Here is a 17,194-nt window from a genome sequence, read left to right as displayed (position 1 = left end):
ACTTGATTTAAAAAATAATTATTCAATATCACGCACCAGCGACATAAAAAGCTGCTAACATGCAGTGCGGAAATATGCATCATAATCGAATGTGAAAATTAAAAGGATGATCCTGATCCAAGCGAATTATTATAGCGAAAAAAATAAAGGAAAGTGATATGATTTTTCCCCAACGGAGATTAAACCCGCCGAGATGACGCAACTACGACGTAGTATTTATCCCGATAAAATGCTATTGCTTCTGCTCACATTGTTGTTGTTCCTGCCTACCGGTTGCAGTCTATTAAAATTAACAGGTTAATTACAGCAGAAACTGTCTACCAGATGCAAACGGCGCTGTGCGAAATAATGTTAATGGCAAACTATTAATGATTTAACGCAAGCTACACAACAGGGGAAAATCGATTTTAGCATGAATTGATAAGCTCCTATGCACAATACACAACATGTCTTGATTCTTTCTGCTCCAGAAATCGTCCTTCCTGCAAAATTTGTTTTGTTTGTACATATATAAATCTTGAGCTAATAAGTAAGTGATGCACCTAACCTATCCATCCCGTTCATTCAAAGTGATGCTTACTATCTATTTACATAGTTACAGTATCTCGATCTCATCTTAGAAATCCTAGTCAAATGTAATGCTTAAGCATTAACCTACATAGATTAACAGACATTGAATATTCACAATTTTTGAATTGAATCTGTTGAGCAAATAGTTTACTTTTATCTAATGTCAAATATTTGACAGATTTTGACAGATTGATTTCGATTACTATCGATAATGTAAAAATGTAATACGAAAATTTACAAAACGTGTCTGTCAAATGATGTTAAATGTTAACTGCAAAAACATTATCTGTTGAAATATGCTCAGCAGTAAACCATGTTTCCTTCAGTTTTTTTTTCTAATTACTAACTTTTTCTTTAAATCTGCGCAATGCACTATCTACAATCTAACAAGAGCGCATATGAGTCATATTTTGGTAAATAACTGCAATACGCAATATTGTAGTTGTGTACATGTTACCGTAACTTATTAAGTACAAATCATAGCACGAAAGTTGAAGATTTTTTGCGGTTGTTAGCAAACTACCGGGGAGAATCGCGTAAACAGAATCAAATTAAACGCTAAGTCAAGAAACGTACTGGTTAAAATTGGTACAAGAGCAAAGTCTAGCAAATAGATCAATCAGTGAACAGTTAATTATTTATAAGCATAAATCAAACTTAATCTAGTATTTAGGTTTAAGTTAGATCGTAACGAAAATAAATGTGCCAAAATGTACGAAATGGTCATTATTGATTGAGAGTTAATTAAAAAAAAAAACACGAATGACTGGCAAAGATTCCAAGTATAAATCCGTCTATTCCCTGTTGGAAACCAACTAACCAAACCCAAAATCCACACAAAAGCATAGAATGATAGTGTAGCTTTATATCAGCTTTGTAAATACTTCCAGCTATCTCTCAATGAATTAATCTGAAAAAAATCATGAAGCAAATAAGCATAGCTTGTCAGCTAAACTGTGTGTTAAGCCACCCAAAGTTAATATTGAAAACCATCATCACGAAACAAAGTACATGAGTAGTAAAAGTGATGTTACTTAAAATATTAAATAAATATGTTTTCACTGCTTATGAATGATGACATCCCTGTACCTGTATTTACTTTAACTAAACTGATCACTACGGAACTGCGTCGGAATAGCATACAATACATTTATTATATCTATATTTATTATCATCCAAATTCGGTTAAACTAAATTAAGCTATTAATAATATTTTGTCGATAACATATTTCATTTACTTTGCCGTTGCAGTTTGATTTTGACAGGTGAAATTAATTAACCTGCTTATATAAGAGAAAAACCTGACTTAATCCACCGATCGTGAGACTGAATCCTTCTTACATTTCCATACAGGTTTGAAGTAGTCATTATTCATCATTCATTTGAAACCTTGTATAACAGAATAACTGAACTTTATCAGTGCGCATCGTACCTTCGTGCTGTGCGTACACGAATTCTCTCTGCTCTTGGAAGTTTTCTTAAAAACTACCTAAAGTACTTTTCAGTGTTACAAAAACAGTACTTTTCAGTGCTAAAATTAAAAACGGTACTTTTCAGTGCTACTAAAACAGAACTTTTCAGTACTATTTTTTCTACTATTGATCCCTTTACGATCCTTGTTTAGACCCGTGCCTTCGATTTTTCGTTGGACCCGTTGGCGAAAGCTAGCGGTGGTAATCCTTCTTGAACACCGTCTTGGGAAAAAAAAACCTCTTAGGAGGTCACGTCTTCTTCCGTTTATTAACTTAACATGTTATCAACAACAAACAAAAGGAAGGGTAAATCTCTGATTCACAACTTCCTTCCAAAAAAGAGGGATTTAAAACTGTCACTAAACGTGGCAAAAATGGAAGAAAGGACGTTTCTCCGGAATGCAAACTTTCATCCAAGAGTGAAATGAATAATTGTATCGAAATGAGCAATCAGTTCGATGCTCTAGACAAATTTTCCGAACACCAAATCGATACAGCCTCTAGCCCAGGCTCTTTGATTCAAGTGAGGAAGCAAAGAGTGTCGCCTATCGTGGTCATTTGTTTCGAATTTGGGGGATTTAGACAGGAGATCTTGAACTCTATTAGGGGAATCAAGGTTTCCTTCCGAATACAAAGAAAGGAGACTGTCGCGTTTTGCCGGAAACTCTTAAGGATCGCGAACTTTTTCTCAAACATCTTGAAGAGAAGAAGCACAAATTTTTTACTTATGACGACAAAACTGAACGTTTGTTCAAAGTTGTCTTGAAAGGTCTCTCAAGTGACTATAAGTAACCTGAAGAGATCAAAAATGGAATAAATGATTTACTTGGATTTTCCCCAGTCCAAGTGATCATTATGAAAAAGAGAACCCAATCTGGCATTGTTCGGAAAGGGCTTTCTCAAGAATATTATTTAGTTCACTTTAACAAAAAAGAACTACCATGCCCACACAGTTCCGGATCTCCCACAGTGACGGATCACTTTGGCGTTTAACATCGGATAAATCGCTCAAAACATAAACAGTGACGTAAAACATATTTTTCCCATGTTATACTATTTGTCTTCTACCATTTGTAATGTTAAGCACAACATTCAACCGCTAAATAACGGTGTATTTCACAAATGTTTAGTTGGTACCACACAGCTATCATTATATGGTCGTTTTCTGTAAGAAGTGGCGTCAGCATTCATAAGCTCCCACAGGTGGTAAAATTCAAATGTTATAGCATAAACCATGCTCGTTCGCTTCAATTAAGTATGAATTCATCTTTGGAAAACATTTTTCTTGATTATTGATACTAAATACCGAATATTAGCACTTCTAATTAGTGATCCATAATATGGATCAGGAAATGATTGTTTACCACGGTTATGGATCACTTCCAAAGAATGTAGATTTCTGCCATTTTAAGCAATGGATTCGAGATTTTCAGACAATCGCACTAAGGATAAAACTAATAAAACATCAAGGTTTGTAAATTTCATTTTTTAGCAGACAAAAATGGGTGGAAAACTTGATGTGGAGCGAAAACAGTTCATTTCTCAGTTACTACAACGTAGTATAACAAAATAAGGGCATTTTACCCTTGTTTACAGCTCTAACACTGCTATTTTTTGCAGTGATATGTGACACATTGTTAACTTTCACCAAATCATGCAATACAGATGCATTGAGTTGAAAATCTCTTGATTTTGCGCACTGATCCGTAATATGTCACAATTTGATCCATAATATGAAAATTGATCCATAATATGGTTTTCAGAAACCGATACAATTTTTAATTTCTATGCAATCCTATGTAAATACTACACTCAAAACAGTTTACTAACCGAAGTTCCAATTTGAAACGATTCAATTCATGCATTTAAATTACAATTTCACGTTTTCCATGTCGTTTTATTGAATTTTAAAGGTTGGACTCCACACTATTTGATCCATAACTGTGGAGTCATGGTAAATAATATTGAAGCTTTAGAAAAAGCAAAACTTATGTTCGATGTCCGTGTGACGTGGGAACATTTCCAGAAACCTGGAGGAAATTACCAGGATCCCACTTAGTGCCGTCGGTGCCATGGGGTCATGGTAAAAAAAATTGTCGCATTGATGCTAAATGCATGATTTGTGGAGGTTCTTCTCACGCCAAGGACGTCTGTCCAGTGAAAGAAGATACCGTATTCCGGGGTAACATTGATCATTTTTTTGAATATTTCTCAAATATTTCGTATGAAAATGCAAATGTTGCAAATTTTATATTTTTAAAACAAGTACTGTCACCCATAGCTCGAGACTACATACTGTATTTGTTTTTTGAAAGATTTAAGCATGTTTAAAAAAATTTTTTAAGCGATTTTTTTATTTAGCTCATATGGGGTAACATTGATCACCTATGTAAACAATGTTTGGTAATATTGAAAATGTCGTTACTTACTTAAATCATGGCTTCTGAAGCCGAATATGAAGGCCAAACGCTTACAAGTCATTTACTTTTTAAAATATTTTAAAATTAAAAACACCTCGAACCACGGAATACGCCTAAAGGTAGGCAATTTCCTAAGGAAATTCTATATTCTTAATAGTAATTCGTTAATGTTGCCTAATTGAGTATACTTATGAAAATTTTGACAACGGAATCGTCTTCGGCGATGCCATTTTTAGTAAGAATCGCATTTTCCTTGCTCATATCGTTTGCAGAACTTATGTGAGACATGAATGTTCGGTAGTGTCATGCTTACCCATTGAAATAATTGTTTCGAAAAATTGACAAATTTTCGCATAAGGTAAACGCAATTTACGCAAAAATCTTCACTTTAATTAGCTTATGAATATAAGAAAGAGAAGCACCATTCATGATTTGGAAATGTTCCATCAATAAATGGCGATACGAACTTTTTATGAGATGGGTCATTCCGATCAATGTTACCCCGCTGATCAATGATACCCCGGATTACGGTACCACCAAGTTCATATGCTCTAATTGCGGGGCAAATCATAAGTAAAATTTTTGGAATTGCCCTTCACGCAAAAGAGTCATTGAGGCTCGTGCCAGGTAGATGATAGATAATATCCATTACGATAACGGTCGTTTCCGGAATTTGTCTGGTAGAGTATCGAACAATGCTCATTATTCAGTTGACGATCGCTTGAATCATACCCATCAGGAAGATCATAATCATGCTCATTCACAAACTAATTTTAATCCGTCGTGTAGCCGTTCGAATCTTTCAAATTCGAATGCATCTACCCACGGTAAATCCTTTGCCGATATAGTAGCAGCGCAGACAGACGTTCAAGTTAGACTCAGCCACTTGTGTAAAAACATGGCCGCCACAAATCGCCAAGTGGCAATAAGCTAACAGATGGCGTTAGTGGCGTATGCGTCCCGTCACCATCCTGATCACATTTCGTTGACAGCATGACACACAACCGCTCCCACAGTCCACGTGCTCAATGCTAAAAACTATGCACCTTTTTTTCGCGCTGGGTGGGTGATGTTCCCTTTTGGTTCTAATTTCTCATGTAAAAGTTAATTAAATCCATTGTAATTTTTACCACAAGTTGGCATTTAATTTACTCACAGATTCATGCTAGTGTAACACCCTTGAATGATCGTAACTCATGTAAAATAAATTGGCGTGAAAATATCACAATTGTGTGAATCATTTTTAAAGTGATTGTTTTGATATTTTTGTTCAGTGGGTGGTGGACTGGGTGGTAAGCGAGAAGATGAAGCCACGTGCTTTTACGAACTTACACTGTACTGCAGCAATTTGCTCCCTAGGTGACACCACGGTAGAATTTACACAGGAATTTTGAATAAATTTGTTCCTGCTTAAACGTCTGTCTGCGGTAGCAGGTAATTTGATATGCACGTTATTAGCTGTAAGAAAATTTAACAGCTCGTCCTCTTTTGAATAGAAATGATTCTAAATCGAAAGTTACCGCGTTAAACGTGTAACATTGTAACTCGAAATGTTCAAATTAAGTTCATTTTGAATTCCGCATTGTAACTCTTGTTTCGCGTGTGATTTCCACGTTACCGAATATTTCCCATGAACGCATACATATTCCACTGCTCCACGTAGCCTGCTCAGTCCGTCAGTAGAAGGACACATGCGGGTCTCAGAAATAAGATGGGGATACATTCACCATTATTAAGTAATCAAATTAAATATTGTGTAAAAATGCATTACACACCTCAAAACAGTTCAATGAAAAAGAGTTGCGTAATGACTATTACCACACACCATAATACAGTGCAGGAAAGTAGGCCGTTTCATGAAAGATTGGCGATAAGAAATTGCAAAATAGTAGTTTACGGAGCAAGTTGCAGAATGATGATTTTTACAGCACGAGTCGTAAATTTATCCTACGAGGCTTGCCAAGTAGGGTAATTCCGACGAGTGCTGTAAAAATCGAGTTCTACAACGTGCTACGTACAAATGTTTTTGCAATTTCGTAGAAGACCACTTGAGGGTATCACAATATATATCGGAATGCATTCACCATTATTTTATAATTTCTGAGAAATTGTTGTATTATGATTCATTACGCAATTCAAAACAGTTGCGTAATGAGAAAGCGTTGCGTAATCAATCATTACAGCACTGATTTCAGTAGCGTAATGGTTATTCCCGCACTGTATACTTCAGTGCAGGAAAGTAGGCCGTTTCATGACAGTTAGGCGTGATGAAAAACAGACGAGTCGAATGAGGTGACAATTGTCGACTCGCTCCCATTTGATTAAACATTAGTCGTCTCACGTCACTCGCGGTGAGAACGATTCGTCTCGACTCACACGCCACGCAGAATAGGCCTTTTCATGTGACAGCTCCATCTATGCATTTGTTTACATCGGTGGAGGACCGGTGCTAACACGGGCCTGTCATTTTCATAGAAGAAATGTCAAAGTGCTTCCCGATCAGCTGATTTGAGACGTCATTTGAATAGGCCTATAAGCACAAATGATAAATTGCAAAAAAAAATATCATATAGCAGGCATCATTTTTGAATGTTTATGTAGATTTTAAAGACGTTCAGATTAATGTAAATTTTTATTCGGGATTCCAAGTGGAAGCTTTACGATAATCCAATTGAAAATTCTAATAGGAATCGTGAAAATTCGAATTAGAATTATTAAAAGCTCACTAAAGCTCACCTACGGCTATCGAACGAACCGACCGGCAGCAGTAAAATCCCATCAGACGATAGTTTCATTTTGTTTCTCGTGCATTCTACGATGTCAATCAGCCGGCTGCAATCGTGCTCAACACTCGCTAGAGGACTTCTATTTTCTACTAATTCGATTCGTTTGTTCGTTTCCTCCGTGGCCAAAAGCATGGATAAGCACCAAGTGGTTCCGGACGTTATTCCGGTGGCTCCGGCCGAAGTTGCCAAGGTGAGTTACGCAAGCGGTGCCGTCGTCAACGAAGGAAACGAGTTGACCCCGACCCAGGTGAAGGATGTTCCGAAGGTGGAATGGAACGCGGACAGTGCCGCCCTCTACACTCTGTGCATGACCGATCCGGATGCTCCGAGCCGCAAGGAACCGACCTATCGCGAATGGCACCACTGGCTGGTGGGAAACATTCCCGGTGGGGATGTGGCCAAGGGTGAAACCCTGTCGGAATACGTCGGCTCGGGACCCCCGCAAGGAACCGGACTTCACCGGTACGTGTTCCTGGTGTACAAGCAGAACGGCAAGCTCACGTTCGATGAGCCCCGTCTGACCAATCGGAGCGGAGATAACCGCGGTGGGTTCTCCATCCGGAAGTTTGCCGAAAAGTACAACCTCGGCAATCCGGTAGCCGGAAACTTCTACCAAGCCGAGTGGGACGACTATGTGCCGATACTGTACAAGCAGCTCGGCGCTTAAAAGTCAATTATTGCCGTTGATTGGTAAATTGCATTCGAGTTTTTTTCTGTTCGATGATTATGTCGTGTCTTTTTAAAGCAAAAAATAAATAAATCACATGCCTGATAAAAATAAATAAAACATTGTTTTCTTTTTGTTTTTGATTATGATTTCAAAATCAAACATCCTTGTCATTCTCGACTACGTTTGTTGCTTTTTTCCACACACGATGATACAGTTGATTCTCCAAATCCCGATATCTCCTTATGTCGATGATTGCTTCAGTACCTTCTTTCTGCATACAATTTCCTTCTCCATATCTTGATGGGTTTCTCTCTGTTGATTTTTTTTACCCCATTTTCTCGGACATTTTTCATCAGTGTATTACTGCCGTGGTCACCAAAGTGCGGCCCGCGGGCCGCACGTGGAATAGAGATAGAAAACTATAGAGGACGAATGTCGCTGCCCGCATAAATAAGAACCATAATTGCACTGTATCCGAAACCATCCACAACCATTTTCAACAATATCTAAATAATTTCACATACCACCTAAAATAACAATAAGTCTACCCTATTATGAACGGTTTTTACAGTTTGGAAAATTGTTATTGGACAAAGTACAGTATGGGAAATAGGCGGTTAAGTTATGTAACCATTCAAAAACGCCGATTTTCTCGAACAATTTTTTTCCTTCACAATTTGCCCAATTGTCTATATATCATCCACGTTTTGATCCATTTACTGTAAAAGAAACAGTTTCAGAATAGTTAAACTATTAAGTATGAATAAAAGAAATTAATGTATATGGAATAGTACGTTTACGGTGCGCTGTGGTATTTTTACCGAATATGGTACTGTTTCTTTATGATTAAATTATAAGCAATGAATAGGGCAATTAGTATATTTATTTTATTTGTTTTTATTTTACTTTGTTATTACTACATTTCATTAAATTTCTAAAACCAACTTTTAAAATTATTTCAAGTGTTTGTTAGAATAAGGGCATACGTAACATAATCGATTTCACTTCATAGATCCTTTTTTCGACGAATAAAGGTGACAAGATATAAGTTTGTTGACAGTTTTTCACTTGGAGACGCTAAGCAACGATGTAATCTTGCATTTTGAGGTGAATGCCAACAAACTTACATCTTATCATCTTTATTAGCCGAAGAGAGGATCGATGAAGAGAAATCGAACATGTTATTTACGCCCTTATTCTAACACACGCTTGACTTGCACTGATTGTCACTTTTATATTGATAACCTCGGCGCACTGCGCAATGTGATGTTGTAGGTCCCAAAGATGAATATGCCCCCACAAAACATCGTATTCGTTGAATTTGGCTTATTTCCCTGGTTCTGGCTTGGGTCTGGTCCTTTTTCGCTAATATTGCGTAATACATATTTTGTCGGCAGCTGCCCGGGAACTGGTTGATTGTTGTTGCTTCTCATTCATGCGCTGTGTCAATGTAAAATAACTGCTATGAGAGGGAAAGAAAACGAAACAGATAGAAATTATAAGAAGTTAAAGGAAATATTACTGCATAAAACACTCACCATTCACCAATGGATTCCAATATGTAGAGCACAGACACTGAGATTTTCGCACTGCTGGATTGATGTCGTATTTTTTTTTTCACTTCGGTTTCTAGAAAAACAAAAAATGAAATGCACGCTAAAAACAATTTTCTCAATAGCGCAGTCAGTTTTACTTGGCTTAAAAAAATATATAAATTATTTCGCTCTTCTGATTAAAATCATATGTAACAAACATAGGAATATCATATAAAATGCGTTGTTCCACATTTTTTGTCGAAATGTGTGAATCCATGAAATAGCCTTTAATCAATAATTGCGAAAAAGTTAAATATCACGTGTGTAAATTTTTAAGCGTGCCTCTCAAATTGACGAAACTTGTCTGACAAATACCAATGCGTGCAACTGTTTGCCGAACTGTTCAAAAATAGTAGCATACACGGAGAAAACGGAAAACCTATATTTGAGTATTTTTTAACTTACTTTTGAGTTATTTTTCTCTCCCCATTTCATTCGCTCCTTCTATTGTTGTCAGAGAGCGAAGAGCAAAACAACCCAAAAACCGAACCTTAGTGCGTTACCTCAAATTTGAGTAAGTGTCACAGTACTGGAAGTTGAGTTATTTGATCTGCCGGTTGAGTGAAAAGAACTTAGCCAGTAGGTATTTTTTCGCACGGCTGCAAATGAAAACAACTTCTACCCCATCAACTCAAAATTAGGTTAACGCACGAACCCCCGGAATTGAGTGGAATGAACTCACTTTTGAGTACTTCATTTTCTCCGTGTATGGTTAAATGCACGCGTGTAAATGATGTTCGCCTAATAAACACAAAAACCATTCGACAAACATTGTATAAATGTCTTCACTATTTCCCACTGATTTATATCTCCATATTGTTCAACAATATATGAGCTTTTTAATATATTGGCACTATTCGATATGGGTTACTCAAGCTGTTATGTATGGTCTACAGCTTTGTGTTCCTTATTGTTTTACAATGTAAAAACTGTTCGCGATACATTAACCATTTCAGATGGAAGACATGTGTGGTTTTGACTATAAGACAAATTGGATTTTTCTATGCGGGTGGTGTTCCCTTTGTTCTCGCTCAGGAACATGTTGGGTACATAAGTGTCAAACTGCATACTTTTTCGCGTTGACATTTTTAGCCCCGCCTATCTCCGCCAGCAAAAGATGTTCCTGCAGCGACGCCAGCGACATTCTTCCTCTATAGTTTATTACCTCTATTGCACGTGGTGGCTGTATCTCTTTATTCTGATAATTTCCGCATTTTTTTCTACAGGATGGGGATCATGCACAAGTTACGTCACGCTCCGAGGGGGGAGGGGGTCAAGCCAAGCGTGACAAGCCTTACACAATTTCTGGAAGACTCAAAAAACGTGACAAAGGGGGGGGAGGGGGTCAGAAAAGTTGAAATTTAGCGTGACATAATTTGTGTACCATCCCATGCTGTTCTACTCCCAAAGTTATCGAGAACATGGAACTAAATTATTACGAAATCTATCCGCTATCAGAAATAAAAATGTTTGAAAAACTATAAGGGTACATACCTCACTGAGCCAGAAATTGCGTACGAGATTCATAAGAGAACACTTGTGAATTGTTTTCTCGACTGGTTTTCTCTCTTTCATAAGAGTCTTATGAAATACAAAACGTCCGATATTCACAAGAAATTCTTGTCGTTATCATTAGAGATCTTATGAATATCTTTATTTTCCTAAATCCAAAGAGCGATTCTCTCTGGTCGAAAAGAACTCCATAATTGATATCTATGATCCTGATAAGAGTATCTTATGATATTATACCCATTTATATTATGAACGCAATGATCGATAGAAGTTCACAAGTTTTTCTTATGAGTCTTATTAGATGCTTCTTATGTCTTTATTCCATAAGAAATTCGTATGAAATTCTTACGTGTTTTTCGATAGGAAGTCGACTGTTTTTCACAAGTGTTAATAATAATTATCATAAGCGCGCTTATGAATCTCTATCGTGAATGTTATGTTATTACCATCGCTCCACGTAATTCATAAGATTTTCGTATGAAATTGTTAAGAAAATCGTACTCCATTAGATTGTCTTATGAAAGCCAATGATCAATGCGAATGATAACCAAAACGAGTTTCTTATGAAATTATGTCTGTCTATGTAATGAGTATTGTTTCATAAGTCTGCAATGGAATTTTATAAGATTCTCGAATGAAAAACAAAATACTTCTTATGTCGTTATTCCATACGAAAATCCTATGTACCTCATACACTGAGGCAAAAAAACTTAATAATTTCTTAGGGAATAATTATGATTTGGCGCCACACGATTATTATTGAAAATTTTAAGTTTTACTTATGATTTTGGTGAAGAATTTCAGTAATAAATTTCATAAGTCAATCAATGAAATTCGAAAGTAAACGCAATGATAGTAGTTTAATTCGAATTATCAATCGATAATATTATTCGCCTTTTATTTCAGGCGTGCCCAAAAATTGACATGCGTTGATAACATGTGATCTGTTTTCGATTAACTTCCCAACTAACAATTCAGAGCCACAAACAAGCATGCATGTTTAATTATTGTTCAATAATGGTAATGGCAGCTGAATAAAAAATTTGCTCTATAAAAAGCTGAGAAGGTGCTTTTTAAACACAAACTTAGATCAATGTTCAACGTTATGCATTAGAATGAACAAAAGTTGAATCGCTACTTATTAAACGTTTCCAAAGATTCTCATTCGACTAGTCAAGATTGTTCTACAAATGAGCTGAACAAGACATGTTTCCCCCAATTAAAAAGCCAATATTCCACTAAGCAAATGTATATGTATAAAAGGATATTCAGAAGACGAACTAACGTTTTACTTGCGTCGCACTTCAGCTATTCCCACATGTTTAACATAAGCATGAATACGAGCTGAATAAGTATCTTATAAAATCCTAATTCAGCTTCAGTATATTATAAGAACAGTTGATCCAATAGAGGCCAAAATGACGATTAACAAACACATTGTTCAGCAATAAATAAGCCTTGTAAAAGCGATCACACTATAGCTAAATTTCATAAAATGGCCAAAATATCCGAAATTCGTGTTGAGTTCCGAATTTCAGAGCTCATAAATTATGCTTTCTTAAATCTTTTGTAATAGCTGTTCAGAAAATAAACATGGTCAGTCTCCATAAATGCAGAATTATTGTGAAAAACAAAAATATACATTTAAGCTAAGTATTCCGAGTAGGGACAAAGTACTGACAAACAAAGCGTGATATTGACTTGATTGACGTAAGAGATAACATATATGAAGGCAAAATCAAAATTTTGAATAGCTCACAGCTATTGGTAAAATTTTGCAGAATCTAAATATGACATGCCAATTTTGTTCTAGTAGTTTATTTTAGATATCATTTCCAGATATTTTATATCATATACACTCTTAAAAATAATGAGTTTTACGCGTGACGTAAACATCGCAACACTGATTTATTTGCCGACTTAAACATAAATATGATTCAATTTTATGTTTCTTTTGATGTATCTTAAATTCTAATTGCTTTATAGGCTATTTTTACAATAAAATTTGAAACTAATTATGATTTTGGTGAAGAATTTCAGTAATAAATTTCATAAGTCAATCAATGAAATTCGAAAGTAAACGCAATGATAGTAGTTTAATTCGAATTATCAATCGATAATATTATTCGCCTTTTATTTCAGGCGTGCCCAAAAATTGACATGCGTTGATAACATGTGATCTGTTTTCGATTAACTTCCCAACTAACAATTCAGAGCCACAAACAAGCATGCATGTTTAATTATTGTTCAATAATGGTAATGGCAGCTGAATAAAAAATTTGCTCTATAAAAAGCTGAGAAGGTGCTTTTTAAACACAAACTTAGATCAATGTTCAACGTTATGCATTAGAATGAACAAAAGTTGAATCGCTACTTATTAAACGTTTCCAAAGATTCTCATTCGACTAGTCAAGATTGTTCTACAAATGAGCTGAACAAGACATGTTTCCCCCAATTAAAAAGCCAATATTCCACTAAACAAATGTATATGTATAAAAGGATATTCAGAAGACGAACTAACGTTTTACTTGCGTCGCACTTCAGCTATTCCCACATGTTTAACATAAGCATGAATACGAGCTGAATAAGTATCTTATAAAATCCTAATTCAGCTTCAGTATATTATAAGAACAGTTGATCCAATAGAGGCCAAAATGACGATTAACAAACACATTGTTCAGCAATAAATAAGCCTTGTAAAAGCGATCACACTATAGCTAAATTTCATAAAATGGCCAAAATATCCGAAATTCGTGTTGAGTTCCGAATTTCAGAGCTCATAAATTATGCTTTCTTAAATCTTTTGTAATAGCTGTTCAGAAAATAAACATGGTCAGTCTCCATAAATGCAGAATTATTGTGAAAAACAAAAATATACATTTAAGCTAAGTATTCCGAGTAGGGACAAAGTACTGACAAACAAAGCGTGATATTGACTTGATTGACGTAAGAGATAACATATCTGAAGGCAAAATCAAAATTTTGAATAGCTCACAGCTATTGGTAAAATTTTGCAGAATCTAAATATGACATGCCAATTTTGTTCTAGTAGTTTATTTTAGATATCATTTCCAGATATTTTATATCATATACACTCTTAAAAATAATGAGTTTTACGCGTGACGTAAACATCGCAACACTGATTTATTTGCCGACTTAAACATAAATATGATTCAATTTTATGTTTCTTTTGATGTATCTTAAATTCTAATTGCTTTATAGGCTATTTTTACAATAAAATTTGAAACTAATTGAACGAATTTAATATTAGCTGTCCTATGCTATGAAAGTTTAACGCATTACACAATTCTATGTTGTTTAAGGCGTAAATTTACACGATTTCGATTCCGACGACCACGCCATATGCAAACAGTCAAGTCTGTTTTCGATCGTCGTCGGTGTAAGCCATTGCGAGTGCGGTTCAATATCAAGGAAAAATTAAATGTAGTTAGCCTCCGTTAAATGTTCGTTCGTCACTATATTTGCAGGATAAATGAAGAAGCACCGTTGTGTGCAAAAGTGTTGTTCAACAATTTGTTTAAGAAGTGCGCGAAAGTGTGATGCAAAAGTTTTTTACCATCCGTATGGTTGACCAAGAGGAAGAGCAAAGTGGAACGAAAAAATCATAACAATTCTAGTTATGATGCCGTGTATAAATAATGTAAGCTGATGCATTTGTATCCTTGTTGCCATAGGCTTTCCAATGCTTGAAACTATAACATGATTCCGCTCTACGAATAAAAGTGTGTCTGCTGATGCAATCGTCAATTTGTGTGAAATAAGCGGGTTACGCCAGTGAGAGTGCATTATCTCCTAGATGACAGGATTAACAGAATTTAGAATGCTCCAGAATGTTTGATTGCAAAAAGATTTTTTTCGAGATCATCGCCAAATAATTAAATCCGACATAATAAATAATTGATACAAAACAAATACACGTCGTGACGTAAAAGTAAATGTTTATAACTTACTTTCACGTGACGGCGTGTATTTTTTTTTTTTAATTTGTGGCAGTCATGTAATTTTAAGAACTGATGTAAGTTCACGTGAAAATGTTCGCTTCTTTTATGTGCATCATAGAAGACTGAAATTTTCGAAGAGTGATCAAGTTAATATCACTTTTAGCTATCCATATTATATTTTCTATTGCTAAGCTTTTTTCGCCTGCTCGGGATGTTTTTCCGTGCAAGAAAAATGGAAATTTCTTTGACAGAATTGATTAAATAAATTTCTATAGCCAGCTACATTTGAAATGACATTTCTTCACAACTGAATAAATACTGCGCTCTAAGAAAAATGATTTACTTGGCCATTTCTGAAAATAAAAATCGCATCAAGATATTCGAATATTTTTCTATTCAGGTGGGTTCTGAGGACTAACCCTTCAAATGATTCAAATATATTCATACAGAGAACTTTTACTTCAATGCATATGTAATGTTTATGAAAAATACAAAAAAAAAATCAAACTATAATTTATAAAATTTATAAAAAATACAAAAAAAAATCAAACTATAATTTATAAAATTATTTAAGTTAATTAATCAGTTTTGAACAAACTAAAACTGAAATTAGATTAATCATTTCAGACTGTTTTTACTTTGTGTAAATAAACACTATTTTGACCAACATCGACATAAATTTTCTAAATGTGCGCTAAAAATAGCCGACTGAACTCAGCTTGGATCAGCACTAAACAGCAGCTGAATAATATGCTTGTTCAGTTGTAGATTAGCGTACCATGTGTTGATTAGACGTTGTCGAATAGAAGCTCGAACATGGTCAATATTCAGCTATGAGAAGTTTATATTTTGCACTGGACGGTACAATCATCAATTCTAGGATGGCGCAGATGGCAAGGCATACCGCTGACGATTGGAAGGTCTCGAGTTCAAATCCAGTATGCAAGCGATTTTTGAATAAGATTGTTATACTATCATAATAATAGTGCACACTACATTTATAAAGTGCCTAGAAAAATATTTTTTGTTTTTATTAGTCTTTAATTGTTTTTAGACCAGCCGTATAAAAGCTGAACTAAATGCTTGTAAAACGTTTTTAAAGCTGAAAAATAAAGTTGGTATTCAACGACATGCTTTAAAGTTTCTCCAAATTTGTGTGAACAATGCTTTAACAAAGGTTGGCCATGGAAATTATTAAAATGTTATAAAACATGATGCTGGATAAAACTGCCATAATGGTGTTTGTTAAATGAGTGAATGTTAGTTGGGTTGTAGCCAAGATCGAAAGCGGAGTAGTTATTCTAGCGATTGCTATGATAATTATTTCAAGTAATTCTTGTTAGAGAATTCAAAGCTCTCACTTATGAAACTTATGATCCCATTTTCGAAATGTTCAAGCGTGCAATGAAACCATAATTTGGCTGGTTCCAGGGGGGTATACGCAACGAGGTTCGATGAGAGATGATGCTGCTTGGGACGGCCCGCCCGAGAGATGATTGTTAGGCGAGCTTTGTTTGTAGTTGACAGCCGTACACCCACCCTGGCTGGTTCATAAGTCTTGATTTATAGAAAACCTAAGTATTTTTGTCTCAGTGTACGTTTCGTTTCCTCAGTGTATGGGGTTGTACGAACTGGTGACGTAGGACCACGATGGTTAATTTAACTGAATTTGATGGTGTTCTTGTTACTCGTTTTGACTCCATACTGTTTTCAGTGCTCGAGACTTTCGTAAATATTTATGCATATAACGATTTGCAGCCAAGTGTACGTTTAATCATGTCCCAAACATACATTATCTTTATCCGTTGAATTCGTCATATTTATCTATGAAAATGTGAAATTTCACTTCAGGTTGTATGATCATTTTGAAATTATATAAATAACCTCCTATGAAATAATCAGTAGCATTGGAAAGAACAGTAGTGATTGAGGCTTGTTCAGCATGCTGAAGTAAAATCTAAGTAATTCTAATTAAATAATATTTAACAGCAATATGTCTATAGGAAGTTATTCGTGGATTATAATAAAAGCTTCACCCAAGCAACCAATAGTTCGGATTTTACTTAAGCAGTGAACTCAAAAGTTCACTTCTAGTAGATTTTGAGTTCCAAAGAAACTACATCGCTAATTAAGAGAACATAATGGATACCAAGAGAACTTAATTCTCATAAAAGTAACTCATGAACTTATCAACAACTAGAAAGTTC

At 35.3% G+C, this 17,194-nt stretch overlaps 1 protein-coding gene and 1 long non-coding RNA gene across 2 annotated transcripts; one reads left to right on the top strand and one right to left on the bottom strand.

The window, feature by feature from the left end:
- Positions 1 to 7,228: 7,228 nt before the first annotated feature.
- On the top strand, positions 7,229 to 8,047 carry LOC5569310 (protein D2). The gene has a single exon (XM_001658393.2). It carries the CDS (start codon positions 7,280 to 7,282, stop codon positions 7,913 to 7,915), a length of 636 nt encoding a protein of 211 aa, XP_001658443.1. The 5' UTR covers positions 7,229 to 7,279; the 3' UTR covers positions 7,916 to 8,047.
- Positions 8,048 to 8,843: 796 nt separating this feature from the next.
- On the bottom strand, positions 8,844 to 9,883 carry LOC110676775. Its single transcript, XR_002500710.1, has 2 exons — positions 9,457 to 9,883; positions 8,844 to 9,380 (listed from the first exon to the last, which is right to left on the bottom strand). It is a non-coding gene; the product is annotated as an uncharacterized LOC110676775 (long non-coding RNA).
- Between the last annotated feature and the right edge of the window lie 7,311 nt (positions 9,884 to 17,194).

Source organism: Aedes aegypti, chromosome 2, assembly GCF_002204515.2.
Source record: "Aedes aegypti strain LVP_AGWG chromosome 2, AaegL5.0 Primary Assembly, whole genome shotgun sequence".
NCBI lineage: Eukaryota > Metazoa > Arthropoda > Insecta > Diptera > Culicidae > Aedes > Aedes aegypti.
Note: the sequence above shows the minus strand (reverse complement) of the source record. Positions and strands in the feature narration are given on the sequence as shown.

What these genes read in the sequence shown, in the direction of transcription:
- LOC5569310 (XM_001658393.2), top strand. Translation starts at nt 7,280, where the DNA reads ATGTCAATCAGCCGGCTGCAATCGTGCTCAACACTCGCTAGAGGACTT.